This window comes from Cladophialophora immunda (assembly GCF_000835495.1).
Source record: "Cladophialophora immunda strain CBS 83496 unplaced genomic scaffold supercont1.5, whole genome shotgun sequence".
Lineage (NCBI taxonomy): Eukaryota > Fungi > Ascomycota > Eurotiomycetes > Chaetothyriales > Herpotrichiellaceae > Cladophialophora > Cladophialophora immunda.
In genome coordinates this window covers 427,140-455,006 of record NW_015622545.1, presented here as the reverse complement: position 1 = coordinate 455,006, position 27,867 = coordinate 427,140, and the positions used below count along the sequence as shown (strand labels likewise).

Sequence of the window (27,867 nt, the reverse complement as noted above, 5' to 3'; positions counted from 1 at the left end):
TAGCCGCTAATATTTCTGTCGTCTGACACGTTGAAATATCGCCATTTTTGCAATGATCGGCTTGCTTTGGCGGCTCCAAAAAAGGTCCACAGCGTGCCGGTCTCAAAAGCACCTGCTCGCCAACGTCTACTTTGATCGCGGGTTGCTCCCATAAGCTCACCAATTCACAACCCTTCCTATTTCCCTGGCGAGTCTAGAGCCATTGAGCACCGACCTCCCAACATGGCCCCCAAACCATCGAAATGGGCTACAGGTGACGACAACGACGCGGCCGCCGCGCAGGCAGAGCGGAAGAGGGAGAAAGCAGAAAGAAAAAGACTCAAGGAGGAGAAAGCGCGCAACGCAGTTCCGTCAACCACGCCATTCCCCTCCGCGGCGGACGACAATGAGCGACCTACCAAACGCCCGCGCACGTCTTCTTTCGACGAGGAAGAGAACGGAGCGGCGCCGGCAGTACAGCCCCAGGTGGAAGGCGAGGAGGAAGGCGCACACCTGCTACGATTCCCCAGCCGACAATTCGGTCCCTGCGGCCACGTCGACCAATTCGAGATGCTGAACAAGATCGAAGAAGGCTCCTACGGCGTCGTCGCGCGAGCACGGAGGAAGACTTCGGGCGAGATCGTTGCCCTCAAGAGATTGAAGATGGACCATACCAACGACGGCTTCCCCGTGACGGGACTGCGCGAGATACAGACGCTGATGGCGTGTCGGGACGCGAACGTGGTCAAATTGCTCGAGGTGGTCGTGGGCGACAGTTTGAAAGAGTAAGTCTGGCCTCCCCGTCACTGAACGCTTTTGTTCTCTCCCTGAAAAGGCACGGATAGCCAGACGATGTTAACCCATATGGCCACGGGTCATTCCGCGGCCCGTTAACAGTGTCTGCCTCGTGATGGAGTTCCTCGAACACGACCTCAAGACCCTCCTCGACGAGATGGCCGAGCCGTTCCTGCCCTCGGAGACCAAGACGCTCATGCTCCAGATCGTCTCAGGCGTCGAGTACCTCCACAGAAACTGGATCTTGCATCGCGACCTCAAGACCTCGAACCTCCTCCTCAACAACCGCGGTGAGGTCAAGCTGGCCGACTTCGGCATGGCGCGATACACGTCGAATCCTCCCCCGAAACTGACCCAGCTGGTGGTGACGCTGTGGTACCGCGCGCCCGAGCTGCTGCTGGGAGCGGAAGAGTATGACTTTGAAGTCGACATCTGGAGTCTGGGCTGCATCTTCGCCGAACTGCTCACCAAGGAACCCTTGTTCCAGGGCCACAACGAACTCGACCAGCTCTCCAAGATGTTCAGCCTCCTCGGGACTCCCACGCGGGAAGCATGGCCGGGTTTCCGCTCCCTCCCCAACACCCGAGCACTGCACCCTCTCCTGTCCTCCCCCAAAAGCGCGACGCGCTCGTCCCTCACGGCCTCCAAATTCCCATACCTCACCAGTGCAGGCCTGCGGCTCCTCTCCTCCCTCCTCTCGCTGAATCCGGCTTCTCGACCCCGAGCCGCAGAGATCCTTAACCACCCTTACTTCAGGGAAGACCCGCGGCCCAAGTCGAAGGAGTTGTTCCCCACTTTCCCAAGCAAGGCGGGCCAGGAGAAGAGACGGAAAAAGGAGACACCGCAAGCACCCGTCAGGGGCGATGCGCCGAGGCTGGACGAGAAGGAGGTCGAATGGATCTTCAAAGGGTGGGACGCAGAGGGGGAGGAAAAGGGAGGCGGTTTTGCTTTGAGACTGGGATAGAACGATGCTGGGATTTCGTGGGAATGAATAAAGAGCAAGCATGGCGTGGCATGCCCGAATCATGGGGCTGGCGGATACATACATGGAAAACGGGCTCGAGGGAGTTCAATGGTTGTTGCGGAATGTAATGCCGTTCAATGGTTTGGTCATCTTTGGGCGCTCTATTGGATTTCTATCTAACCAGAGCGAGTACCCAGGCTTACACATATGTCCATCTCGATGCATATGAGATGCCCTCTCCACATGTTTCAACCTTCTAGTCCTTCTGCGAAGGTGTCTGGCTCATTCTTTTTTGGATCTTGTCTTTTCCTTCCCATCATGTCTCGTCCCTGGCATTTCTCGATTCGAGCACCTCGACCACATTCATACATACACATTGCTCGTTGAAAAGTTCATGGGCATTCCCCGACACGCACATGAATCATCCATTGTCATCGCACCACCCTACCCTTCTGCGGCTCAACTGATTTATTCCCCTGAGACAGATCAAAGGGAAATCAGAAGGGGTACACAGCGCGCAAAGGACGGGCCGCTCATGCGTCGACGTTCTCGAACAAGAAGCTCGGCTGGCCCGGGACGGCCGCCTCGGCCATGGAGGGGAGGCTCTGCCTGTTGTGGTCGGCGACGCTGACGACCTTGACGTCCTTGCAGCCGGTGTTCTTCATCAGGCCCTTCCGCATCTCGGTGAGGACGTGGACCTCGTCAAAGGGCAGCTTGCGCTCGAACACGGCCGCGGGGCTCTCGTGGTTGACCACGAGCCGCCGCTTGAGCGCCTGCACGAAGGGCATAGCCTTCTTCATCTCGGGGCCCTTGCCCATTTTGGCGACCGACGCGTTCAGCGCCTTGTCGTCGTCCAGGCTGGCCTTCTCGAGCATCGTCCGGACCAGGTCGACGTATTTGTCCTGCCACTCGGGAAAGCGCGAGGCCACGAAGACGGTGAGCTGCTTCGGCTTGCGCGGGTCGAAGGCCACGGCCTTGCCCTTTGCCATTTTCTTGGCCGCCTGTGCCTCGGCGCTCGTGATGTTGCTGGACGTCGTCCTCACGTACTCTCTCGCGGCGGTCAGGGAGGGGTCCGCTTCAGGGACGCCGGTCGGCCAGCGGGCGAGTTGGATGGATTGGTCTTTGTGCAGCACTTCGAGCCAAATGTACTCGGCCCAGTGAGGCGCGATGGTGCAGATCAAGAGGCATTGCAATTCGACGTAGCAGAGGACGAGGGGCCGCGAGAGAGGGATGCCGCTGGATACGCAGGCTTCGCGGTAGAAGTCCCGCGCGGACTGGAAGTCGTAGAGCGCGGCTTTGAGGGCGAGTTTGTAGTTTGTGCTAAGTCACAATCAGCTTCGGTCCAACCATCGTGGCAAATGCAAAACAGCATGAGGAACTTACTCGGCGTAGTGCTTGTATGCTTCGTGCACCAATAGATTCATTTCATCCTCGAAAAGTTTGTCCCAAAGGACCTCTCCTTGCGTCTTGCGGAGCCCCTCATCTTTCAATGTGTCTTCGATCCACTCCTTGAGAGTGTACATCCGCATGATCGCGGCGTTGGCGCCCTTTTCCTCGAAATTCGCGTCCTCCATACCGTCACCCGCATCAGCAAGTGCTATTCGCGTGGCGTCGGCCCCGAACTTCTTCACTGCTTGGCTCAAGGTCAAAAAGTTGCCGGTGGATTTGCTCATTTTCTCGCCGTTGAGCAGGAGATGGCCGTTCGAGCGGACAGATCTCGGCCAATATTCGCGAGGGAAAAGCGCGAGATGTATGTAAAGGAAAAATGTGAGATGGTTGGGGATCAAGTCCTTTCCAGACGATCTCAAGTCGAGAGGATACCAATATTCGAAGGATCGTCGCATGGTTTGTAGGTCCGCGACCGATATCTTTGTCGATTCCGCGACTTTCTTGACGTCGTTTGTCCGCGTAAAGACGTAATCCCAGACATCATCCGTCATTTGCTCTGCCTTGATGTCCAATAATCCAGGCGTCTTGCCGAATTTGTCTCCGTGCAAGAAATGGGCGATCGTGTAGTATGACATGTAAATGGTGCTGTCGCTCAGACTTTCCACCAAGAAGGAGGGATCCCAAGGCAGTTTGGAACCCAGCCCATACGTCCTTGCGCATGCCCATTGGTTCAACCATTCGAGGTTTGCGACGAACTGGTTTTCGGTTTCATGAGTGTAAGTTTCGAGGCCATTCTTGTCCTTGACATAGTCCAAGACCGTTTGCTGCCACTCTTTGTCGTTCTCGCCGTAATTCAGGAACCACTGTGGGACGTATGCGACCACGCATTCATCCCCACTGCGACTGATGACTTCAGCTGAAGGATCGGCAAAAGGGAATGCCTCGCCAGACGCGATCAAGGAACTTCGCACTTTTTCTTTGGCGTCGGTAACCTTCTCCCCCTTGAATTCTCCGACCAACATGGTGCCGTTGTAGAAGCCTTCCTTGTACGCCAGATCCTTCGCTTCGGCCAACAGAGTGGTGTCCTTGGGTGATTGGATCTTCTTGGTCTCGACCAGGTACTTCGCCGCAAGGTTGCCATAAGCTGGAGTGTCAATAATGGGGATGATCTCCAGTTCAGCCCATTCCTTCTGGATGCCATAAAACTCGGCTTTCTTCGCCAATTCTCGGACTGTGGCAAAGTCGTCGGGACTGTCAGACGGAACTGAAGTGACAACGCCCGTGCCTTTTGTTGCAGATACGGTCTCCATAGGTAATATTCGAACACCTTCTTTGTGCACCGAAAGAGGCGCATTGACCAGTGTACCCACGAAGGCGGACCCAGGCAATTCCACAACAGGCTGCAACTCGTTCTGACTACGGGGGAAATGCTCCTGGTCAAAGAAAGTGCCCTGAAAGGCCATATTCCAAGCCGCTCTCTTGGTGACCACGTAATACTCCTTTTCTGATACCTTGAAAATACCGTAGTTGATCTTCGGTCCCACGAAACAGCATACTTGACCGTACATCGTCTCCGGCCTTAGTGTCGCAGGCACAAAGTAGACACTCGCGTCCTGGGGAATTTTCGATTCGATCGCCTTCGCCGCATCCGGTGACCACTCCTTGACTTTCAACTTCAGTGCTGTGTACTCCGTCGGACCTACACCTTCACCTTTGGTCCGGTCATGGTCCATACATGGTTGGCCGTCCTTGGGACTGTAGATCGTGTATCTCTTGCCGTACAGAATCTTGTTGAGCTCGTGCAAGCGATTCATCTGCCATCGCACGAAAGCATCGTAGTACGGATTTGCGTCGGTTGTGACAAACTTCCTCCGCCAATCTATCCTTGCTCCGAAGTCGATGAGATCTTGTTGACATATCGGCGGAAAGTATTCGAGCCAATAATTGGCGTCTGAGAACTTGTGAATTTCCTCCTTCGGTATTCCCATAGCCAGCATTGTCTGAAATTGGTAGTTGGCCTTGACCGTCTTTGCGGCCTGTTTGCCCTTCTTGCTCTTGAACTTTGTGAGGTCGTCCTTCATGTTGACTCCCTGTGTGGGTGCGACGGGGGCTCCGTTGGTGTCTGGCGGTGCTTCGTCCTCCTCTTCATGATAGTTCTCGAAATTCTGTCCAAACTTCTTAACATCTTCGACAAGTTTGTCTGCGCATGCTTTGATCGGCATGCCCGTACAATGGAACCCCAATGGAAACAACACCCGCTTTCCGGTCAAGCGGTTGAAGCCAGCGGTGAACTCGACTTTGCTGACTGTAAAGCTGTGCCCAGCATGCAGAGAGCCATTCATGTACGGGTAGGCAAAGGTGCCAAAGTACTTGGGATATTTTTCTCGAATCTCTGCGGCGGGGACTGAGTCAAAGGGGATCTCAGTGGTTGTAGGCGCATCCGATTCGAAAATCTTGCTGTTCTGCCATTCTTTTTGGTATTTCTTCTCGATCGCAATCAACACGTCCCGATTGTGTGTCTAAAGCCCTTGGTTAGTTCAAATCCTTCCTGCTCGCGTGTAGTTGACTCACATTTTCAAGCTTGAGAGTGTTGGCCGAGGTAAGAGTCGGGTCGACAGGTATTTGGGTCGCCATGATGGCGGAATCGAGGAGCGATGCACGTTCGAACCCTCCGACGTATCAATGAGGGCTAAAGTCGCTCTGCAGTGTTGGGTAGAAATTGTTAAAAACCGGCGGCGAATGGTTTATTTCTTGGACAGCCTCGCCGCCTTTTGCGGAGTTGTAAGGCTGATCACGTGTACACAGCCTTGCCGCTATCATGAGACAAGGCGGTAACCGCCCGAACATTCGGGTGCCTTCTGGGGTTCTATATACAATTGCTTGCACTGTTTTGGGCTGCTTTGTGGCGTTGCTGGATGTTCCGTAACCGGATTCATCGTCGATGGCTTCTGAAACACCAATACCGTGTCAAATTGACTACAAGTAATGCCAAAGTGTGCGCTGATCGTAGCTCTCAAACAGCGGATCCTCCGAGTACGGATATCAGATCCATTCCCACCATACATCTTTTCCTCGACGCGGGCAGGTAGGTTGCGGCACCTAATGCTCTCCTAGAGCTCGGGCGCTTCCCAGGATTCCCGGTCGATTTTCATGACGGCCGACTGTTTATGCGGGAAGGTAACCTCGCCTTGCTTGTAAAACCCCGCGTCTTTCAGGTAGTCGATGAACCTACATTCGCATTTCCAGTTAGTCGCCGAATCACTTTGAAGATCTTCGGGCAATTGAATGACTTACTTTGTGTTGTCGATCCTCGGCTCCAACATCACCGTCTCGGTTCGGGAATCCGCGAGGAAACAATAGTGCACCAGCGCAGACAACCAGACCTTGACTCGATGCGGGCCTCGGAATTCGTCCTCTCCAATTAGCACATGCAATCCGCGCGTGTAATTACCAACTTCTCCACCGAGTAGTCGGCCCAACCTGTCCTCCTTCACCCAATATATTTCAAAGTAGCCAAAGGGTTTGCCGTCCCAGCATCCATAAACAGGGAACGAGTGTCGGCTTTGGAGGCCATCAATCAAGAACTTGTGTTGCGTGTTCAGCGGACCGGCAGCACCCCACGCCGAATTGACCCGGGGGTTATTCATCCACTTGTGGAGCAAGTCCAGGTCAGACGGCCGGTCCAAGAAGTTGTCCATTGTGGGCAATGTCGCAATGGATATGGCCGCGGTGTGGCTCGGCAGCACTGCGGGCATCGAAGATGACGCGGGCACAAAGTGAGGCGGAGGACATGGCTTGGGAGACATTGTTGGAATCCGGAATGAAAGCCACTGACCCAGACTTGGAATATAGCGGGTGTAGAATGACTCTCCCTGCCGAGGTGGCTTGGGGCGTATCGGATGGCGAATGTGGTTGGTAAAGGTGAACTGAGTTGGCGGAGGAGGGTAGAACGTCGGCAGATGACTCCCAGAGTTGAAGGGCCCTCCAGGCGACCAGAATCCTGAACTGAAGGTGTCCGATATTGCCGCATTGGTCACATAGTCGGCAGGTCGAGGTGAGCCACGTTCAGGAACCGTCCGGTCGGGAGAAGACGGACGAGAAGGATAGGGCGAAGCTTGGGGGAAGGGCGAATGCGATTGAGGCGCCATTGTGTAGAGGAAGATTCTTGCATCAATTTGCCAGAATGATTTCCTGCTCACAAAGGTCTCCGCCCAACCGCTGGGTAATCGAGTATTTGTATCAGTCCCGACGCAAGAGTCCTCGCTAGCTATTAAACCCATCCGCTCAAGTTTCTGTAATGTGTTCTTCCCTTTGAAAATACCCTCTCTTTTGATCTTGATGCGCCAATCAAGCTTCGGTCGCCCTGCCTCTGGGGTTAATGCAGATGCCTCGGTCAGGGCGTGGGGATTCGGAGGCTCCTTGTGAAAATACCAGCACAAAGTGGCCCAGAGCATCATTGCAATATGTCGGGTCGGCGAGGCGGTGTTTTTGAAGTCCGAACTCGAGGGCATGGAAATGGAGGAGATGAAGAGGGAGTCGCTTTGAATGGTGGGCTTGGTAAATCGATGCGCAATAGTATGTTTGTGCCCTGCTTCTTCTGTATTCCCGCCTGCAATGACTGTCACTCTGCTGCCTCTGCGCTCTTCGTCTTCCACCTCGTCTTCTGTCTGAAGGATCACCGTCCATCCTGGAGGCATTGCAGAGTGATGCAAATCGAGGTTGGTCGATTTGAATGTGAAGCCACCGAAGACCGGGGTGACTATGTATATCTGCCTGCCAGGTTCTGTTAGCTTACATCAAGCATGTTGGAGGCCATCGATGTTGGAAGCCCCTTCTCGAAACCGACCAAGCATTGTCTGTGAGGGGCTACTCACCCATTGGGCAGATAAACGTGCTGGACCATGATGACATTCACTCTTCAGGGCATGATAGCGACGGCGCAACGTAAACCGTAGGATCGGTGAGGATGAAGAATAGTAACAACTGATGCGAGACCTCTGTGGCAGTCGAAACCACCTCTGTGGATTTGTCCACGTCTGTTTTGCCGATCTCAACGATTGTCGGGGATTCGACCACTGGCCGAGCTAGCGAGCCACCTCCCCGAGGAAGCGACAAACGAGGAGGGAGGATTTTCAACACAACTCACCTGAGTTGCACGACAGGTCCGAACTCAGTTGTACATTGAGTAGCTGGCACTAGCCGGCCATGAGAGATTGAAATCCTTCCACGAACCTTGCCACTATGGTGTGTTTTCACCTTCTTCTTGTCGCCTATTGAAAGCCTACTGAGTTTAACCCAGCAACTATTTTCTCCGACGTGGACACGGGCCCATTGCCGCCAAAGGGAAAGGATGACGTTGGGATGGCTGTTTGTGTCGTTCAGGAACAATGCCCACTGTGGCTCCCCCACCCTCGAATCGGTTGTCGTTAGCTTGGTTGGACTGGGCTGACACCTTGCCAGTGATAAGAGGCAGCGAGGGCAGACGGAGGGGCAAGCGGCGAGGGGTGACGAGCACCTCGGAGCAGGCGGGGCAGATCGACAAGGGTCAGCAAAGAGGCTTGAGGGTGGTGCCGACAGTTTTCTAGCAAGCGAACTTCCCCAAACCTCCGCGGGCAGATGTCGATAAATGGCGCAGTCTGACAAGGCAGCATTTGGCGAACCCACGAGGCTGGCCAGACGACAACATAGGCATGGAGTGGTCGAAGACATATGCTTCTGGCTGACAGCAAGATGGCATCGATGCTGTTATCTTCATCCAACACGTGTGTTCATCTGCAGCTGTCAAGGGAATATCATGTCACATTAGCTCTAGCTACTCAGGTATATCTATTCACGCTGCCCATGTAAGTGCTTGCATACCACCACTGGGGTGACACCTCGGGTGCCATTCTGGCATTCCTCGAGTTGAAATCTGCAGGAAAAAGGAGAAGAAAATCAAGGTTCCACCCAACAGGAATACACCATTGTGGCAAACAGCCCAACAGAAAAAATACAGAGGGGGGGCCGCATGCCTACCTTCCCGCCAACGCAGAGTCTTCTCCATGGCAACTCAGAAATCCTCAATGGTCACGCCAACGTCTTTCTCCTTGCCCATTCGAATGAGATCGCTAGCAACCACGAGATCCAGAAGTCCCATGCCAACGCTCTTGTAGATGACATTGCCCTTGGTCAGCCAGTCAAGGAGCCCTTGCTCGCCTGGTCCTCCAAGCTCAATCTCTCTCGTCGCAGCCTTCTTGATCATCATGAGTTCGCCGATCTCAACCAGATGTTCAGGTTTCAACTTCGCCTTGACAATCTCGCCGGCCTCTTTTAGACATGATTCCAGGCTGTCGACAACAATCACTCCCCCTTGCCTAGCATGTCGGTGATGATGATGCCCGCCGTGAGCGGGTTCAACTGCAACTTTCAAGATGTCGGGATGAATCTCACACATGTGTGGTGCGTAGGAGCCAATGGCCACGATATATCTGCCTTTCCTTCGTCCTTCGCGCGACGTCAGGAACTCGGCTGGAAATAGGGGATCGACGGACGGCGTGCAACAGAAAATAACATCCGCTTTCCGAACTTCCTCCTTCAGTAGTCGGCCATATTCACCAAACTCCGGGCTCATGGCTGAGAACTTAATGTCTTTGCGCCATTGGTCGTTGAAGTCTTGTGTGATTTGGAATGCTTTCATCAATTTAATGGACCTCTCGAAGCTGCGGTTGATGATGTTGACATGTCGGATTTGGTCGCCCTTTAGTATCAGTGCCAGTCTGATGTGCCAGTATGCCTGCTTTCCTGCACCAAAGACGGTCACAGTGTGGACATTCTCTCGCTTCTTCAGCATCAAAGTGGAAGCCAGCGCTGTTCTGAAAGCCGTGAGTTCTTCGGCATTAACGATACCCATGGGGTTTCCAGCGGAGTCGAGGAGGGTGACAGATCCCTTCGGTGTGGTACTGCGAGAGCTAGCAACCGACGCAGGGGGTTGGAAAGAAGAGCCATCGATTGAGTCTCTTCCGGATGACATGGTGGATGACGGAGTCAGGGTCATGGAGCCGAATTCATTCGTCGCAGACTTGACTGAGGCAGAGGAGGACATGCTGCCTGTAGGGGTTCCAGAATGACTTTCAGAATTGCCCGACGAGACCGAAGACTTGCTGTGGAGGGATATCTCAGGTTGCTGAAGCGACACGATCTTCATCCCTACAGAGTTCCCCGTGGATGCTGGCATGAACAGGGTGGTGACGCCATTCTTCTTGATGATAGTACGTTGTGGCTGGAAAGATGCGCAACAGGGCGAATTGGTATCGCCTGTGGAGTATGAATGAAGGGCCTCGGCGAGGTTGGCTTGGAGCTCGTCGATATCCTCCTTGGTCAGGGTATACAGCAGTTCCCTGACATCTGCATCGGTGAGGACAGTTAGGGGCATCTTGGCTGGAGATTGACCCGACGATGCGCTCTTTCGGCGAGGTGGAGGAGGTACTTGTGCGGGCGATCTCCAGTATATTCAGGAGAGTCGGTCGGGGCCCAGGTGACAATTCTAGCGACTTGATCTGGTATCCTTCACGATGGCAAGTGTTCCCCAGAGAACGCTGATGGATAAAACAGCGGATCCTGCGAGGTTGAGTGTTGGGTTATGGCGGCATGTGGCAATGGCAGAGGCAATGGTTGCAGGTACCAAGACAATGACTAAGAGCCTCGATCCGCCACGATTGGCCCCTCGTTGACGCACATGTACCCGGTATGTCAGGGAGGCCGCACGCTCATCAGCGCCTACCAAGTAGTTTAACTAATGCCATCGGGGGCTTGGCTTGTTTGGGCTAGCAAGCCGGTGGGCTTGGGGCCCTTCCAGGGGTGGCGGACCGATACGTCCAGGTACCGCCAGTACCTATTAATGACAAATTTTCGCCCTCCTCATGGCGCCCTGCCTAACTGATGCTCCCCATGCATGTACCTTACTCGTAGGTACCTTGACCTTGCCACATCTCTCCATTCACTTCTTCAAACATCAGTCACCGAGCTGACAACCCTCTCCCATTACATTTCCCCATTCTTACTGCATTTCCCTACCGACCATAACAGCCCGGTCTAGATCAACAAACTAGTCTCAATGTAACAATCTTGCAGTTCAGTTATCGCTGTCGCCACTTCGGAAGACTATCTCAGCATTGGCATGCACCTTCAACCACGGGAACCAATCGCCCGGAGCTTAAGCTTAGCGAATGTCTCGAGCTTTCTGCTCCGTCCCTACAAAGTACTCCGTCAATCCATTTGAGCTTCCCCGCGGAGTGCTTGAGTACTGGACTAATTTGGAACCTGAAGAGCCACAGTGGCGAAGAGGGTGCTCCTTCAGTGACGGTCGAGGCTCGGGAAGAAGACATCAATTCGGCTTTTGACATTGATCTCGCACGTGCAGAATGATAGGACACCAGTCAAGGACGACGTCAACTCCGGATTGCGTGGTCTGCTGGTAAAGTGGCTATGATCAGTTGCACTGAACTGGGTGTCAGCCTTGAGCAAGCCTTGCGTTGACCGCCATACCCAAGATGCCGGTATATCCCATAATCCACAGATAGGGACCAGTCAAACGGATAGATCTTCGCCCCGATCGGACTCACCCGTCACCAGAACACAGAGACTCCAAGTAGTTTTTATCTCCTTTAACATGATCATACCTTCTCGGCCGCTTCAACGGCCGTATTGTTCGACTCGCGCGAAGCAGATGTGGTTATGTAATCCAACCCCTAACCAATTAGGGTTAGACCAGCCTCGTGTTCATCTGGGTCGGAGCAACTCTGATATGATGTTCTTCACACAACGGTCTGCCGCGTGACGCCCAGGTCGCACATCTTGCTCGCACTCAATGCTTAGTTGGGCGATTTTCCGCAAGATGGAACTTGTAAGTCATGTCGACGACCTCAACACTCCGTGGACGCAATATTTTCGCTATCGTCGTTAGCTGCTCACTCGCCACGCTACAGGCTAATGAAGGTTGAACGTTTACGAGATTCTCACCAGACGCCGCCCAGAGTCGGGTCACCTCTCTGCGCACCTCTGCGTTCTCTGTCCCAACTTCGGGCGAACTCCATTGCCGACGCTGAGGACGAGCTCCTCTTTCTCTGCGCCAGAATTCGGCTCCGTCAATCATACGGACGCCATGTTCGTAGGCTCGCCCAGCACCTACTATCCCCCTACTCTGGCAAGTCCTCATTTCTCGTCCGCAACCGAGATAGCTTGGCGCGAAAATATCGATCTTGCTTAGCCTAGCGTCCCAGTATGGCCCGTTCTCGTGAAGCGTCGAATTAATGTGGCGCGACCAAGGACAGCACTCAACTGAGGTTGCATCGCGGTGACTTGTCGAGCTCGGAGAGTATCCTCACCGATGGACGGTCTGAGCTGTCATACACTATATCTCCACGGCGCAGTGGCAAGAGACAGCGACTTTTTCAATGCGCTAGCCAGTCTGAACCGCCCAAGTCTCCATGCCTGCTTATCAAATCGATCTATAACGAGTGCCTATTCCCAAAGAGCTTCGATCTCCTCCACTACCATGCTGCAGAAAGACGTACCTTTTAGTGGCAAGCGTCTACCATGCTGCGCCAAGTCGAGGACGACGGGGAATTTGTCGTCCAGCGCCAATCAGTGCTCTGTTGGAGCAACAACATAGACACGATTGGCAAAAGGCTTGTTCAAGGTCACAACACCAGTGCCGTCCCTGCGACGACGGCGCTCGCTGACCAAGCCCCCTGAGTAAGTAATGCAATCTATCGTGCTTATTTCTAGCTCTATTTCCACTGCAGGGCAATACGGCCGAACTATTCTGGAAAACGGTCTGATATTGCCTCTGGCACTACTTCAGCCTCTCAATAGGCTATAAGAGATTGGAACTTCGTTGGCATTATCACTCGCACCGAGAAACCTTCTCACTGCCAGACAAGTTCTTCCCATTTCGGCAAATCCCATCAGGTCCTCATCCAGATGGCTAGAGTTTTGAGGGACACCCCTTTGGGCCAATTCATTCGATTAGTTTCACAAGGCCGTCTTCTGCAGTATACAGAAGACGGAAACGGACTCGAAATCTTGAGAAACAGGCGATCGCAGCCGGTGGATACAGTTACTGAAGTTCCAGTCAATGTCGAAGCCGACCCTGAAGTCCTTGCAAAAAAAGGCACGAACGTTGAGGATCTTGTCGTAGTCGACTGGTACAGTCCAACAGATCCTGAGAACCCGCGAAACTTCTCGAGGACGAAGAAACTTTGGGCGAGCTTCATCATTTTGTATGTGGAATGCACTCTTCTGGATTTCAACTTGGCAAATGCACTCTTCCGTCCCTTCAATAACGTCTTGTTTACTAACGCCGCAATTGTAATAGTCTCTACACGTTTGTTGTGTATTGCACCTCGTCTATCACGACACCATCCTACCCTTACATCGCACCTCAGCACGGTCTCAGTGAGACCTCCGTCTCCTTGATCCTCGCTCTATACGTTCTCGGCTACGCCTTAGGCCCTTTGCTGTTTGCTCCCTTGTCAGAAATACCATGGATTGGCCGCAACATCCCATACTGGGCCTCCTTCTTCCCCTTTCTCGCCCTCTCCATAGCCCTTACACAAGTGCAAGACCTCAACTTTGCCACGATCTGCGTCCTACGCTTCCTCCAGGGTTACTTCGGCTCCCCGATCCTTGCTACCGGCGCTGCGTCCTACGACGATCTCTTTGATGAGTTCGAGTCACCATACGGCTACATGATTTGGCTCGGTGCGATGTACGCTGGTCCTGCAGTCGGGCCACTTTTGTCGGGCTACGCCGTCGTCAAAGACTTCAGATGGCCATACTGGGAGGTGGCCATCATGGCAGGTGGCCTGTTCCCGCTGGTCATTTTGCTGCCGGAGACGAGCGCAGATTACATCCTCCTTCAACGAGCAAAGCGCATGAGGAAATTCACCGGTGATCCAAAGTATCGGGCGCCATCAGAAATCAAAAGACTGCGCGTTGCAAAAGTGTTCATGGACGCGCTCATCAAGCCGACGGAGATTGCAATGAAGGATCCAGCGATTGCCTTTGTCACTGTGTACGGCGGCATCGTGTACGCCACTTACTACTCGTATTTTGAGGTATGTCTGCATCTCCGTGGTGTCATGTTGACGACCCTTCCTCGAAACAAACTTCGTTTTCAATATGAGGAATACCTCTCAACTGACTCTAAAACCTCATACAGGCCTTCCCTCTGGTCTACCATGACAGGTACGGCTTTTCCGCGGGTGCCATTGGGCTGATATTCCTCTCCGCCATTATCGGCGGTGGCATCTGCGCCATCATCTACGCCGTTTACCTCCAACTGTACTTCACTCCACGGGCTCGTGCAGACGTGAAGCAAGTGGCCGCGGCGGCCGCGGCGGCCAACGACGCCAGCCAGCCGCAGACTCTCGCCACCGGTCCGCAAAGACTGCACATCAACGCCGCGATCCCGCAGGAGCGGTGGCTGATCCCCTCCATTCCATTCAGCGTGCTCTGCCCGGCCGGCCTGTTCCTCTTCGCCTGGACCGCGACCGCGACCACGCACGACGCCAACGGCGCCGCGCACCCGGCGTTCCACTGGATCGTCCCGACCATCGGCATCGCGCTCTTCTCGGGCGGCAGCTACGTCGTCTTCCAGTGCACAATCATCTACATCTCGCTGTCCTACCGGAAATACTTTGCCTCGCTGTCCGCCACGTACGACATGTCCCGAGGATCCATGGCCGCCGGCGTGGTCATGGGCAGCCGAGCAGTCTTTGTCAGCTGGGGCGTGGACAAGGGCGTCAGCGTGCTCGCCGGGGTGAGCGCCGCGGGCGTCCTGGGCATGGCATTTCTCTGGAAATACGGGGCGGTGCTGAGATCCAAGAGCAAGTTTGCTGAGCGATAGATTTTTGTTGGGGGGGGGGGGGGGAGGAGAAATCCAAAGCTAAGTCGCGAGGTGCAGGGCGGAGAATATCTAACATGTTGAAGTAAGTGGTACGGACCCGAGAAAAAGAGAAGGAAATGGCGGTCGGTGATTTGGAGTCTTCGGTGGTTTCACGCATGGAATTGGAGGGTATCCAAGGGTGTCTATACCTTTCTCTTTTCCTTCTTTCTATTTGTCCCTCTTTGTAACTTCCCCCAGAGATATATTGGTATATATTGTCGATACGTCGTCGGGTAACTCTCAAGATAGAACATGTCTAGACATCTACTTTGGTGGCCTCTCTCTCTCTCGGTGGCATGACGGCGGGCTTCACACATAGATACATATCCAGGAATCCCGGGACTTTTCTTCACACACCCTCCCCGACACATTCGTCCCAAGCGGTGCCTGCAGGGCAGGAGTAGTGCCTCGATCCCATTGCCTTCTGGGTAAAACGACGGAATTGTCTCGCAAATTATCAGCGAAGGTTAAGCCATTATCGTAGATAGGGGCAAGCTTGTCAAGGGATCTTGAGAACCACGAATGTGCAACGGCCGTCTTTATATCCCGAGGAGGCAAGAGGTATACTGTAGAGCAGCGGGGACACCGACAAGAAAACTACCAGAGACCACAGATTCTTCTTTCAATAAAGTTCATTGTCATCGACATCTGTGTCTGTCGGGTCGAGGATATCTATCTTCGCCATTGTCAGGCGGCCTAAATGTACACTGCACACATCTGTCCAGTCTCATCGACACTCCGCAGAGCAAGGCCCGTGTGCGCGGGCTAAGGGTGAGATAGGAAACGTATGAGACAAGGAAACAACACCAAAGACCAAAGGGGAACGTCGTCAGCCATAGGGAGGCTTGATCCTAAGTCGACCACAAGTCCTCATCCGAGAGCACCATGTCGTCCTCAGTCAGCACCTTCAAGCCTTCCTTCTTCCTGTTCTTTTTCATCTCCTTCTTCGTCATGAGCGTGCGGGGCGTCACGGGCGTCATAGGGGTGTATGGCATATAAGGGCTGTAGGGAGTTTGAGGCACACCCGTCTTCGCGTGCACACCCAGAATACTCTCGCGGCGGTCCACGAAAGTAGTTTTGGTTGCAGGTGCGCTCTTCAGTGCATCATTGTAGAATTGACGGAACGGTAGGCTGTTGGAGCTGTCGGACGCTGCAGCGCTGCGAAGAGACAGAGGCGCGGGAGGACCTCTCTTTTCAACCTCCTCAACCACAGTCACAGCGGACTTTTGGCCCGGTGTTGGCGGAGCTGGCCCCGGGTTGTAAATGCGAGGCGAGGAAAGAGCATCTTCGGAATAGATCGAGGCGTCCGTGAGAGTGGCGGAACCTATTGGTTGTGAGATCGGCTGCCCACGAACTGAGATGTTGGTCGGGCGCTTTCTCGTTTGGTCAGCCGAATCACTACGGCCCGAGATGAAGGACAACGGCGACACCTTCTTCCGGCTGCTGGATTGTGATGTTGTCCTCATTGAGGAAACATCATCAGCTGGTGTGGGTGCCAGAGGATGGCTCAATACTTGAGCCACTGGTTGGATGCCCGGGCTTCGGACTTCCGTCTCGGGATGCCGTAGGTGCTGAAACTCTGGAGGATACCGCGGGGACCTTGGCGAGGCCGGGCCATTGATATGGAGATTTGGTTGATAGTAAGGTGACCTTGGAGTCGGTGGGAGATGATAGGGCGATCTAGGCGTAGGCGGAGTGGTGTACTGCAGTGGATAACTGGGTGTGCGAGGCGACGTCTGGCCACTGCTCCTGGCTTTTTCTTCGTCATGTGCCATGACAGCAGCATACAACCTTGCCATTTCATCCTTGTTTCTTGCCTTGTCCGCCTCGATGATCTTTTCGTCGATGGTGGACGAAACACTGACAAGCGACTGTTTGTGAGAATGGGATTTGCCCGTGGCCCATGATCTGAGGCTGGCCATCTTGCCGGGGCTCTTTAAAGGCGGTTCGACATTCATCTTGGGATGATCGGCCAGTGGAGCAGGCTTGATGATCTCCATACTGAGACTGCGGTTCGAGGTTTGGACTTTGCGACGCAGCTTCTTGCCGACCAAGAAAAGCAGCAGAACAGTGATGATCAACCAAACCACGTAGGCGCCAACAATGCCAATGACTTCGTATTTGAGTTTGGACTTGTCTCGGAGGGCACCAGCGGAGAGCGGAGGGCCTTGATCTGGCGGAGGAGCAGGGCCTTCGTCGATATTGACCTCCCAGATCGAGTGTGGCCGAGCAGCAGAGGGTGGAACAACGAGGACAGAGACAAAGATAAGACTCGCGAGGGTCAAGATTGAAGAGGGACGACTCATCTTTGTAGGCGGATCAAGCTGTCGACATGTCCCAGCGCTGCGAGCCTGAAACCGCTGACCCCCTGGCCGAGAGGGACATGAAGCAACTGATTGCCCGTTAAAGAGCGATCACGGCGGTAGATGTACCTGATCATGATTGCTGAGGAGTGGCCAGCAAGCCGCCTGCTGTGGTGATTGGTACAAGGTGAGAAGTGGGAAGCTGTGAAAACGAGGATGCCGTCTGCAGCGGGCAAATCAGAAGCCGAAGCACCCAAGTGCCCAAGAAGGGAGCCCCCGTTGGTGCTGGGCGAGCCTATGGGGGCTCCCAGGTGCCTGGATGGCGGGGACCCTGGGAGGAGGGGCTCTAACTGCAATCGTCTAAGAGGCCTCCATCGCACAGGCTGGGCCCTCCATTCACGTCCTATTTTTAAGCGCCCGGAAACATTCCAATGTTGGCTTCTGGTCCCAACCTCGTCCCATGATTTCTATCACACCGTAGACCACGGTTTACTGGGAAACTCCAAGCTATCGGGTTCACATCCCTGAAATCCTGCATCAGCTTGCCTTATGTGCCCCGGATATCCAGCTGCTTTCAGCGTCGCTAGGACCACTGTACTCTGTCCGAAAGAGCCATCTCACTGTGCAAGCCTCACCAATACCGTGCCCGCAAACTGTGCCATCACACAGCGTCTGTTCCATAGAGAAGTCCTACACACACCAATTCGTGTTAATCCATGAGCCACAGTGCGCACTGGCCCGAGCCTCTATCGTCTTTCCGTCCCGAGCCGGCAACACCCAAGGGAATAGGAAACCGAACGATCCCCCCTTGCTGGTGATGGTGGTGCCCGGCCTCTCGACTGTGTCTCTGATTGCTCCTGTAGACGCCGCCCATGGTATGACACGACTTCTCTCCTGCTTTCGGTCTTTGTTGACCTTGGAGACACGAACAAGAATTGAATATCCTGGTGGGCGTAGTTTTCGTTTCGTTAGCGAGCTTCAATAGTGACCTTTTCCCAGCTGATAGAGCGGTCCGAACCCCTCGATGCGTTCAGAAACGGGTATAGCTTCAGTGCCAGCACACACTTCAATTCAATGTCCTACCCAGTGATCAACCTTTATCACACAAAACCGTATGTGATAGTTCATTCGTGTCATGGACTTCCCTTCCCACATCGCAACATCTTTGCCTAGATGTGCCTGATAAGGTGTCTGCAAACGAGATTCGGCACATGGCTGATCCTGAGAGTTCTCTTCTTGAGAATATGTCAGACTAGATCCAACCGTCACGGCCAAAGTGCAGGGGAATCCGTTATGTTCATATGTTCCACCTCCAGGCGGTGCCGTTGTTGCCACTGGTTATACGGCGTAACGCGAAGTTCCTGCCCCTGCGCATGAAGGGTTCAGGTTGAGTTATTTTTCATCTCCAGCTGCTTCCCGAACCAGTAGCCCAACCAAGACCAGCAAATCCAGAACCTCTGCCTATGGAGCTGGTAGAGTCACGGGAATTGACGGCTTTCCTCTTCCCCTTGACTCCCTCGGTTGTTCTGACACCTTCAACGATCTTATCCAGGTTGGTCTCGACAACAACACCTCCGACGACCATTTCGCTGAGAACTGCGTGCAAGGTCTCGAACCCGAAAATCAGGTCGAGCTCGCATACATTCTCAAATAATCTGTCCAGAGCTTCGACAAACACCTGAATGAAGTCGAGCAACGCTAGAGGAGACTCGGTAGAAGTCGAGATCAAGATAAAGTAGAGGGTAGCATAATGGCGATACGTGATCTGGGTCGGTGCGTCGGGTGAAGTGTTGGTGCCCGTGCCACTGGAAGCCAACAAGGGGGGAAGCGGTAGGAAGTTACAGGCAGAAGCTGGTCGAGCTGATACAAGGGTGAATATCTGGGAGAGAAGAGACTGCTGTGTGGCCGTGTCCTGAACAAGAGAGTTAGTACATGTGGTGTTGATTCAAGAGGTCCCACGTAACTAGTTGTGAGTAGAACTTTGTCAGTCTCGGTTGGCCGTTATTGTTGAAGACCAGAACAGCGTTGATCATCGTGAATGGAACAGTGCTCGCATGAACACCAGAAGCTGGGTAGAGAGAGCGATGCCAACCAGTTTGCTGTTGAGATACGCACACTGCGCTTTCGCCCTCTTCAGAGTGTGGGGAAACGTACAGGAAATCATGTCGGAGGGGGGTTTGGAAGGCTTCCGGGCTGGGCTGCTGAGGTTGTATTTGATTGGCGGGATCGGCCTCGGAGACAAGCCAAACCAGGCTTTTTACCTTATGGGCCCAACGCGCCGCAAGATTCTCAAAATTTCCAAGTCGCCGCGCGCTGCACGGCGAAATTCAGTCCTTGTCATTGACCTCTTTCTTCAAGACTGGCCTTAGTGCTTCACAACTCCTCCTCGAGACTTAGATGCAAAACTTCACTTGCTCCGCTTGCCGGCTGGTCTCGCGATCTCGTCTCCGACAACGTCTGGTCGAGCTGCAAAATGGCCGGCGCAGATTGTCCTCCACGCATCCCCAACTCCAAGATTCGCCCTCAGAGGTTAGCGGGTCGTGGTACTGGGATACCACTCCTCCAACCAAGGAGAACTTAGCTGCAGCTGCACACTTCTTTCAAAACCATAAACCCTCAAGGACATGGACGGGAACAGGTTGGAAAACCTCGGAACCCTGGCGGCGCTCCTCGAAGTCCTCGCCGCAGAACATCCTTGTGCCAGAAGTCATCTTTGTTGGCCGGTCCAATGTTGGCAAATCCACCTTGATCAACGCCCTTACCTCTTCAGATCTTAATCGAGTCGGTGCCACCCCTGGAATGACCCAGGTCATGGCTGCGTGGGCATTGGCAGCAAGAGACGACACTGGAGGGGCCATAAAAGGGTGGGATGGAGATGTCAACCCTAAAGTCACTCTCGTCGATATGCCTGGGTATGGTTTCGGGAGCAGGTCCGAATGGGGTGCTCAGATTGTGTCATACCTGAACAACCGAAGAAACCTGAGAAGGGCATTTCTGCTCGTTGACAGCGGACACGGCGTCATGGCTGCCGACCGTCACATGCTGGAGATCTTCCACAAGCTTGGGATTCCGTTCCAGATTGTCGCCACAAAGTGTGATCGATTGAGCTCCAAAGTATCAGAAGGCGACATTCGTGAAGCATTGACGAGACTGCGCGGTCAGGCCAAATTCGAGGGCAAATCGGCCTTGATGCTAGGCGAGATGATCGCTGTCGGATCGCTCGAAGATATCTTGACAACGAAAGGGGCAAACGAAAATGCCCTTGGCCTGAAGAATCTGCAATGGGCCATTCTCAGGGCCGCGAACCTGGAGTGGTATGCCATGGACAAAGCCGTGGCCCACAAAGTCATCAGTAAAAGCGCCTCGAGTCGCCCTAGCCCCATCGGCGCCGAGATATCGCATTTGATCCAAGGGAAGGAATCCGAATCGGAACCTGCACAGTCGCCAGGAAGTGCATCAACAGCACTCCCAAACTTGAGCCTCCAGGAATTCATGCGTGAGATCTTGGGCACTGGCTCAGAAGCAAGTGCCTCAACCTCAACCGAAGCCCAAGGACACCGCGAGCCACCTAGGGTCTTTGATTCTTTGAGAAAGCCCGGGAGCCGCAGTTCTGAAAAGGCCAACGCTAGCTCGTCTTTACACGACCAACTTGATTTCGTATACAAAGAGTTGAATTCTCGAGCCCACCCAAAGCCCGAGAGTACGAATACCATTGCGGAGCACGTAGCGAGTCCGCTTGAATGCACGTCCGAACCCCCTGCATTTCCCGTATCTCCCTCCGCCAATAAGACACCCTCGCACTCGCCTCTCTCCAGCAAAAGCGTCTCGCAAGGCATCGATGCCTTTGAAGGGATGTTTGCGGACCCACCGAAACCGTCCAAGTTGAAGAAACAACAGCAATCCCGGACTCTCCACCAACGGCGTCAGAACCGAGCTGTGGCAGAGACAAGCACCATTTCATCGGAGCCAAATCCCTCGCAACCCAAGCCTACAACGCAGCAGCAACCGGGGTTCGTCGGGAAAGGCGTCTCGCAGGGCTTGGACGCCTTTGAAGCCATGTTTGCGGAACCACCCAAGCCGAGCAGACGGCAGCGGCAGCAGCAGCCTCAACAAACCAAACGCCGTCGTCAGAAAGCTCCGGCGACGACGGCGCGCCAGAACGAGTCCATGACCACCCAGCCAGCTCGCGACCCGCCTGCTCTGACGGGCAAAGGCGTCACCCAAGGCTTCGACGCTTTCGAGTCCATGTTCGCCGACCCCGAGCCACGCTCTGGCGGCGGGTCGAGCTCGAATCGGAGAAGGAGGAGGCAATAGAGGACCGGACTGGAGCGGATAGACGGGAGGGAAAGAAAGTGCAGCGATTCCGTTCGGTGGCGTTTCTGAGATATCGGGCATGGAGACTCTGTGGGTCGGCCAGTTACCATACTGGTTGTGGAGACGGTAGAGCGTTGCAGGGGATGAATGCATGTACTATATGTGAAGCAGACCTGGTGCGGATCAAGAGTAGAAGGCTTCTCACGGACCTTGGGCCCGCGGTGTCGTGAACACCTTTGTCATACAGCCCAATGCTGCTGTTGTAGACCTAATGATCCGAACAATGGACAGCCCTCTCCACGCTATTCTCATCACTGACAGCCCTGCAGTCTTGGATCGAAGGGTACATAGCGCTTGAGGTTGGAAAGACCGTAAACATGTTCATTGCGTATGTGTCCGTATGGTATGGATGGCTATGTTTAGCGAATTAAGAACAATGCCCTCAAAGCTGGGAGGTCGAGAAATCCTGGGCGCGCTCTCCAAGCAGCGCGATCAACAATTCGAACATCCATTTTTGAGTTTCTTTTTCAGGAAAATATCCATGAGCAAGCAAAGTACTGTCCTAGTTCAAGACCGGCTTCCATCCATGTGGAAACGCCTCACTCCCATGCCAGTTCGAGGTAGATCATCCGGCCAATATGGATAGACAAAGCAGCTCGTAAACAAGACTCAATCGTTGGCATGCCGTAATCATATTGGCAAAGTTGATAAGTCGTCATCTAAGCCTTCATTTGGGTGTCAAAGGTATCATCATAAAGCAAAATCATTAAACAGTGATTGTCGTGTTATTCGAAATTACGCAGACGCTGAGAAGAGTGGCCGAGTCATGATTCATCACAGGGTGTATCTTTCTTGCCTCTTGGCGTCGTTTCGAAAACCGAAGTATATCAACTTCAGGTCTGGTTTATTGCTTGGGAAAGACATCATGCATCAACGGTGCCGTCCAGATCCAAATAGGCGTTGTCGTCGTGATTCGCCTCCATCCCATCGGCGTCGACCACGATTCTTCGCCCGAGATTGTAATCAGGAATGCCGTCACGGGCGGCGCCATAGTCTAGAACCTGCAGGGGAAGTTAGCCAGCTTGACACCAGAGCCCAAGAGTGAGAAAGTACCTCTATGAATGTCAATCCATCGCGCTGCACTGCCGCAACGCAGCGCCTTTCGTTGAATTTCACCTGCCAAACTCCGCTGAGATCGGAGAGCAGGTCTTTGACGCATTCGCCGGTTTTGATGTTCCACAGTTTCAAAGTCCTGTCAGAGCCGGAGATGACTTTCTGACCGTCATGCTTGAAGCATGTGATAGCACCTGTATGTGCGCTCAGAGTGGCTTTGCATTGTCCAGTCTCTGGGTCCCATATGCGGAGTGTCGAGTCGGCTGCTGCAGAGACGAGTTTGTCGCAGTTTAAGTCCAGTAGACCGACAAGGGATGTATGTCCTTCCAGACAATATTTGAGGGAGCCGGTGTTCAGGTCCCAAATTCGCACCATGTTGTCCATGGAGCCACTTATGCAGCGGTTGCGTTCATGGTCGAGGACAACACTGTAAACCTTCTGGGTGTGGCCTTGAAGGCGATGGATAGTCTCGCCGGTGGATATCTTCCAGACACGAACCGTGCAATCATAGCTTCCGCTTACAAGGGTATCTGCGTGAGCTGCGATTGCACGGACAGAATGCTGGTGACCGGACAAGGTCCGTAGAAAGTAGGGGCAATCGTCCGCATCAACCTCATTCTCAGCTTGGATGAAAATTGGGTCTTCTGGCCGAGGAAGCTTCCACACTCGCAAAGTAGAGTCACGGGATCCTGTGATGATAAGAGGCTGCTTTGGCATCATGATAGGCCTTCCTTCTGCAGTTTCTCCAACTTGGACGGGGGACACGATTTGGAGGCATCGTACAGTTGACGTGTGTCCGCGGAAGACCTGGGTTTCCCGTGCTTCTTCAATATTCCAGACTCGTACGGACCGATCTGTCGACCCTGAAACCAGGGTGTTTCCCTCATATTGCAAAGCCCAGACCCCGCCTTCGTGTCCCGACAGGATCGCCCTCAAGATCCCGGTCTTGGTCTCGTAAACATTGATGTTGTTATCATCACTCCCCGTCACGATCTTGTCGGTATCAAACTGGAGACAAGTGACAACGTGGGAGTCGTGCGCGCGAAACGCGATATGTTGAGGTTTCGCATCTTCAAACATCCAGTTTCTTCGGATAAGGTGGTGTCTCCGATAGAGGGATTTATAGAGATGTAGGCCGGTAAGACTTGACAGACCAATATCCGGTTGGGGAACTGCCATCATCGCCGAGTGTGCCGCATTATATGGGCCGTCTGCAGAGGACATGTCGTTCCACAATTCCAAAGAAGTGACGTCAACCGAGGCTTCTCGGGATTCGGATTTGACACGTTTGACCTGTTTGTTTCGATTGGACAGCATCGTGGAGGCCTTGCGTTTCGATCGAAGGATTCCACTAAACCTATTGTGGGACTCTTCTGCGAGCGAATAGGCCTCTGCGGTTGTGTCGTACTTGGTAGAAGCCGAGCCGGCGAGGTTCTCTTCGTATCCATAGGGACCGGATGGATCTTGCCAGCCCCAACCTTCAGCGATGGCCTGCTGCAACTCTCCTTCCGGCAATGTAAATCCGTCTGCATCAAATAGTTCTTTCCAGGCTCTTTCATCACTATTGACCATCTGGCGCCATTTTCTCGACACCTGTGCTGCCCTGCAAAGACTCTTGACATCAAGGTATTTGAGGATATTAAGTGACAGCTCTGGTGGAAGCAGGGAAAGGAAGTCGCACTTCAATGCAGGGTTGACGGCGTCCGCAACGACTTGAAGTGTGGACTTGGGGCATCGGCGAAGCAGTTGGTGCATAACGTAACTCTTAAGTTCATCCGGGATCGCTTCGAAATAGTCAAGCATTGCCGGGATTTCGGTGACTGAGCCATTGGCAAACCGAGAGAGCTGGTGAGAATCGAGTCGGGGGGGCAGGGAGTTGGGCGACTGTCTGTCTGGAACAAGAGCTCTTGATATCCCATCATGCTGCGAGGCAATCTCCGAGCTTGAGTCGACATCAGCAAAGTACCCAGCACTCTGTAGTGTTGCAGCAGCAGTGACAGGAGAAAGGCTCGGACTAGGAAGACTTCCGTCCTGTACAGATGGGCTTTCGGCGACATGTAACCGAGCTGGTACGGATGATAGAGCACGCCGACTTTGAGGCCTTGTTGAAGACTGCTCAGCATCCTCGATTATAGGTGGCGTAGGCACCGCTGTTTCTTGTGAAATATCTCTATGAGTCCTCCGTTCGAGATGAGAGCGATCAGATGAAGCGGCCGTCCCATCTTCTGATTCTAGGGAATGACATTGCCTAGGTCTTGGTGATGAGGGCTGTATGTTTGAAAATGGCGGCAGCTGGCCCATGTTTGGCGAGGGCAGAAGTGTGCTCATGCTTCTGGATGAACTAGCCTGCTCCCGTGGCTCTCGCATGTCTCGCATATTGAGCATGCGGGATCCGTTGCTGGATTTCGGGATACTATCTGGCGTGATTGGGTTTGAGGTTTGGTAATAGGAATTTGATGCAACAGGTTCGGGGCGATATCTCGTGGATGGACCAGCTCCACCTGACGTAAAGGAAGGTTCTCGCGATTGCCCTTGATCTTCGCTGTCAGTGATAGACTCTGGAGAGGCCGGTCTCCTCTGCACTCTTCGTCGAAGGGAGGTCGACTTTGAGCCTGTTGTAGAACCAGTGTTGGATGGGAATTTCTCTACGGTTTGGACTGCCCCATTGCCATTTCGAAGAGTCCGTTGTTCCTCTTGGAACTGCTCCAGTGCCAGCGTCGTATCTTCTGCCTCGCGAAAAATTGTGTGCTTTCCACCGATTTCAAAGTGTATCTTCTTCAGGCCGGCCGGGGTAGGGCTAGCTGCCAAAGGATACTGCTTGAGATCCAGGTCTTTTGTCCGCCGCACGGGACGTATGATGAAAGGAGGGAAATTGGTGGTGGTAGTAGTGGTTGTAGTGACAACAGTGGTTTGTGTAGCTGGTGCAAATGAGAATTGGCCAAGCAAGCTGTCCGAGTCCATGGTTCTGGCATGGCCTGAGTTGTCTTTACTTCGTTGGCGTTGTCCAAGTTCAGTCCTCCGCCGGACAGACCGGTGCCTGCCACGAAGACCGGTATCCACCATATCCTCATCCATTGTATTCTTGTTCTTCACCGTTCGAATCTGTCAAGTCTGTGGACAAAAAGCATCTGCCAGAGGAGAGCAGATAAGGGTCGCGTCGTGGTAATTCGTGAGGGTTCGGGAGAGCACCATGCAGTCAATACGTGAAATACCGGTCCGTTGGATTAACAGCCAGCCTGAGGGCTTGGAAAAGCGAAAGAGTCGGCGGCAGAAAGAGATATTTGCGTTGAAACTGGAAGAGCCGGTTCGTCTTGTGTGAAGGTCGGGTTAGGCCTGAAACATAGCGAAGGTTCGATCAAGGTCTGCTATTGTTCGAAATTGGAGCAAAAGAAGGATGACATGGTCCTTCGTCAAGCAACGTACTCTTGTCAAAGCGCCAAAGTCGGGTGGACTAGGTTGAGGCAGTGGATTAATGAGGCAGTTCAAGGAACGAGGTGTTTTGGTATGTGTCGGGAGAGTGGGAGGCATGGAGAGCGGGCGGAGCCAGCAGAGATGGCAAAGGAGCGAGCGACGGCGACGGCGAAGACCAGGGCGTGACTGGCCCTACAGGATTGGCCCAGGCTGGTCACCGTTCGAGCCTGAACCGCTGAAAGAGATTCGGAGCGAAAGAATTGGGGGGGACTTGAGCCTTGGCGCGCGCTTGCAGGCCCAGGAAGTGCCTAAAAGCTTCGTCAGACGCGAAGAAAAATACGCGGTCTTCAGCCTCCACCTCAGCACGCAGTGAGATAACACTGATGCTCAGGGCACATAAGGACTGCCTCTGATCAAAGCTGGCGATGCCGAAGCAGAAAGCACTCTGTCAGACAATGCCATTTTCTCACCGAGGCTTTTCTCTGGCGGATGTTTTTTAGCTGCAATTATTGCCGCGCCACTGCCATCACCGCAATAATAATAACACGGAAGAACGAGTTTTCCCCCTCGCCTTCGCCACCAGGGCAGCCAGCTTGTGATTGACTGTTGGACTTGGGCGATGTCGTCAGCTCCTGCCTACCCAGCTCGCTTGTTAGCCGCCTCGATGGCTCTTTTGGCGGCTCATCTCTACTCAGATAGGCAAATCGTTGTCAATGCTCTACCAGACAACCGCTACTGATCTTTGCTGAAGACTATTTTTGAGCTTTGTCAACCAGACTGCTAGCAAGATCCTGTTGCTTCTGTACCGAGGGGGCGCCCGAACAGATGCGCTGCTGATTCTGAATAAACAAGGCGGTGTTCCGATTGATCTGTGTTTCCTCACAACTGGATGAAGCCGAGTGACCGTCTGGACATGCGATCGGCCAACGCATCAAGCTGATTAAAACAGATGTTTGTAGATTGATGAGTCAATTAAGCTGGAAGTTCAGGTTATGATCTGCAAATCTTATTGAGCATCAGGTTGATAATGGATATGACAAGTTTCTTCGTGAACTTCGGTCCTGTGAAGTTCAGAAATCCAGAGACCGAGCATCCCCGGCAGCTGCCTCTATCACTTCCAATTGCTGATTCTTCTCCCTCCACCATCACAGTTTCGATGTCAGGAGTTCGCAATAATGGCACAGCAGATCCTCCTTGCTCCCCCTTCTGAACGAACTCTTTCCCAAGCCGAAAGCATCGCGGTGGTTCAGATCTTCCTCAACGCATCTTTGGCCTGTATCGCTCACACAAGAGAGCTCATTCCATGGACTTCGCCCTGCTTCCGCACGCGCTATGTCGATCAGATCACTCTCGAAGACGACCCGCCTGCTGGAGGGAGCTTGTACTCTGCTTTTCAAGCTCTCACTTCGTTGACTGCTGGTGAAGGTCAAGAGATCAAACTCCTCGTCCGTGGAGGGCATCAACGCGCTGATCAAATCCTTGATATGCTTGTAAGCCATGAATATCCGGGCACATGAGGAGTCCGCTAATTTCCATTTAGGAGCAAGGAGTATTTGATGCCTTGCATCGAAATTACCTAGAGAGCCTCCGAGTGTTTGTGACCAAAGCAACAGGAAGCAATCAGGAGATTGTTGAGACTTACCATTTCACTTTTGCCTACGAACGTGATCGCA

The 27,867-nt window shown here is 53.5% G+C and overlaps 9 protein-coding genes across 9 annotated transcripts; 3 read left to right on the top strand and 6 right to left on the bottom strand.

The window, feature by feature from the left end:
• Positions 1–89: 89 nt before the first annotated feature.
• Positions 90–2,008, top strand: PV07_08527 (uncharacterized protein). Its single transcript, XM_016395700.1, has 2 exons — positions 90–764; positions 877–2,008. The coding sequence occupies exons 1-2, from the start codon at positions 223–225 to the stop codon at positions 1,736–1,738; spliced, it is 1,404 nt and encodes a 467-aa protein (XP_016245556.1). The 5' UTR covers positions 90–222; the 3' UTR covers positions 1,739–2,008.
• PV07_08526 (leucine-tRNA ligase) lies at positions 1,856–5,863 on the bottom strand. Its single transcript, XM_016395699.1, has 3 exons — positions 5,699–5,863; positions 3,122–5,646; positions 1,856–3,058 (listed from the first exon to the last, which is right to left on the bottom strand). Exons 1-3 carry the CDS (start codon positions 5,759–5,761, stop codon positions 2,272–2,274), a joined length of 3,375 nt encoding a protein of 1,124 aa, XP_016245555.1. The 5' UTR covers positions 5,762–5,863; the 3' UTR covers positions 1,856–2,271.
• Positions 5,864–8,625, bottom strand: PV07_08525 (uncharacterized protein). The gene is made up of 3 exons (XM_016395698.1): positions 8,002–8,625; positions 6,422–7,900; positions 5,864–6,355 (listed from the first exon to the last, which is right to left on the bottom strand). The coding sequence occupies exons 1-3, from the start codon at positions 8,028–8,030 to the stop codon at positions 6,238–6,240; spliced, it is 1,626 nt and encodes a 541-aa protein (XP_016245554.1). The 5' UTR covers positions 8,031–8,625; the 3' UTR covers positions 5,864–6,237.
• A 175-nt stretch (positions 8,626–8,800) lies between these two features.
• Positions 8,801–10,832, bottom strand: PV07_08524 (uncharacterized protein). The gene has a single exon (XM_016395697.1). The coding sequence runs from the start codon at positions 10,536–10,538 to the stop codon at positions 9,177–9,179; it is 1,362 nt and encodes a 453-aa protein (XP_016245553.1). The 5' UTR covers positions 10,539–10,832; the 3' UTR covers positions 8,801–9,176.
• A 1,475-nt stretch (positions 10,833–12,307) lies between these two features.
• Positions 12,308–15,014, top strand: PV07_08523 (uncharacterized protein; the record flags this gene model as incomplete). The annotated part of the gene is made up of 3 exons (XM_016395696.1): positions 12,308–13,386; positions 13,482–14,223; positions 14,328–15,014. The coding sequence occupies exons 1-3, from the start codon at positions 13,088–13,090 to the stop codon at positions 15,012–15,014; spliced, it is 1,728 nt and encodes a 575-aa protein (XP_016245552.1). The 5' UTR covers positions 12,308–13,087.
• Positions 15,015–15,587: 573 nt separating this feature from the next.
• Positions 15,588–17,559, bottom strand: PV07_08522 (uncharacterized protein). The gene has a single exon (XM_016395695.1). The coding sequence runs from the start codon at positions 17,357–17,359 to the stop codon at positions 15,905–15,907; it is 1,455 nt and encodes a 484-aa protein (XP_016245551.1). The 5' UTR covers positions 17,360–17,559; the 3' UTR covers positions 15,588–15,904.
• A 176-nt stretch (positions 17,560–17,735) lies between these two features.
• On the bottom strand, positions 17,736–19,488 carry PV07_08521 (uncharacterized protein). The gene is made up of 2 exons (XM_016395694.1): positions 19,321–19,488; positions 17,736–19,268 (listed from the first exon to the last, which is right to left on the bottom strand). Exons 1-2 carry the CDS (start codon positions 19,387–19,389, stop codon positions 18,756–18,758), a joined length of 582 nt encoding a protein of 193 aa, XP_016245550.1. The 5' UTR covers positions 19,390–19,488; the 3' UTR covers positions 17,736–18,755.
• A 177-nt stretch (positions 19,489–19,665) lies between these two features.
• Positions 19,666–22,177, top strand: PV07_08520 (ribosome biogenesis GTP-binding protein YsxC). Its single transcript, XM_016395693.1, has one exon. It carries the CDS (start codon positions 19,754–19,756, stop codon positions 21,668–21,670), a length of 1,917 nt encoding a protein of 638 aa, XP_016245549.1. The 5' UTR covers positions 19,666–19,753; the 3' UTR covers positions 21,671–22,177.
• Positions 21,790–26,408, bottom strand: PV07_08519 (uncharacterized protein). Its single transcript, XM_016395692.1, has 2 exons — positions 22,784–26,408; positions 21,790–22,731 (listed from the first exon to the last, which is right to left on the bottom strand). The coding sequence occupies exons 1-2, from the start codon at positions 25,856–25,858 to the stop codon at positions 22,594–22,596; spliced, it is 3,213 nt and encodes a 1,070-aa protein (XP_016245548.1). The 5' UTR covers positions 25,859–26,408; the 3' UTR covers positions 21,790–22,593.
• Between the last annotated feature and the right edge of the window lie 1,459 nt (positions 26,409–27,867).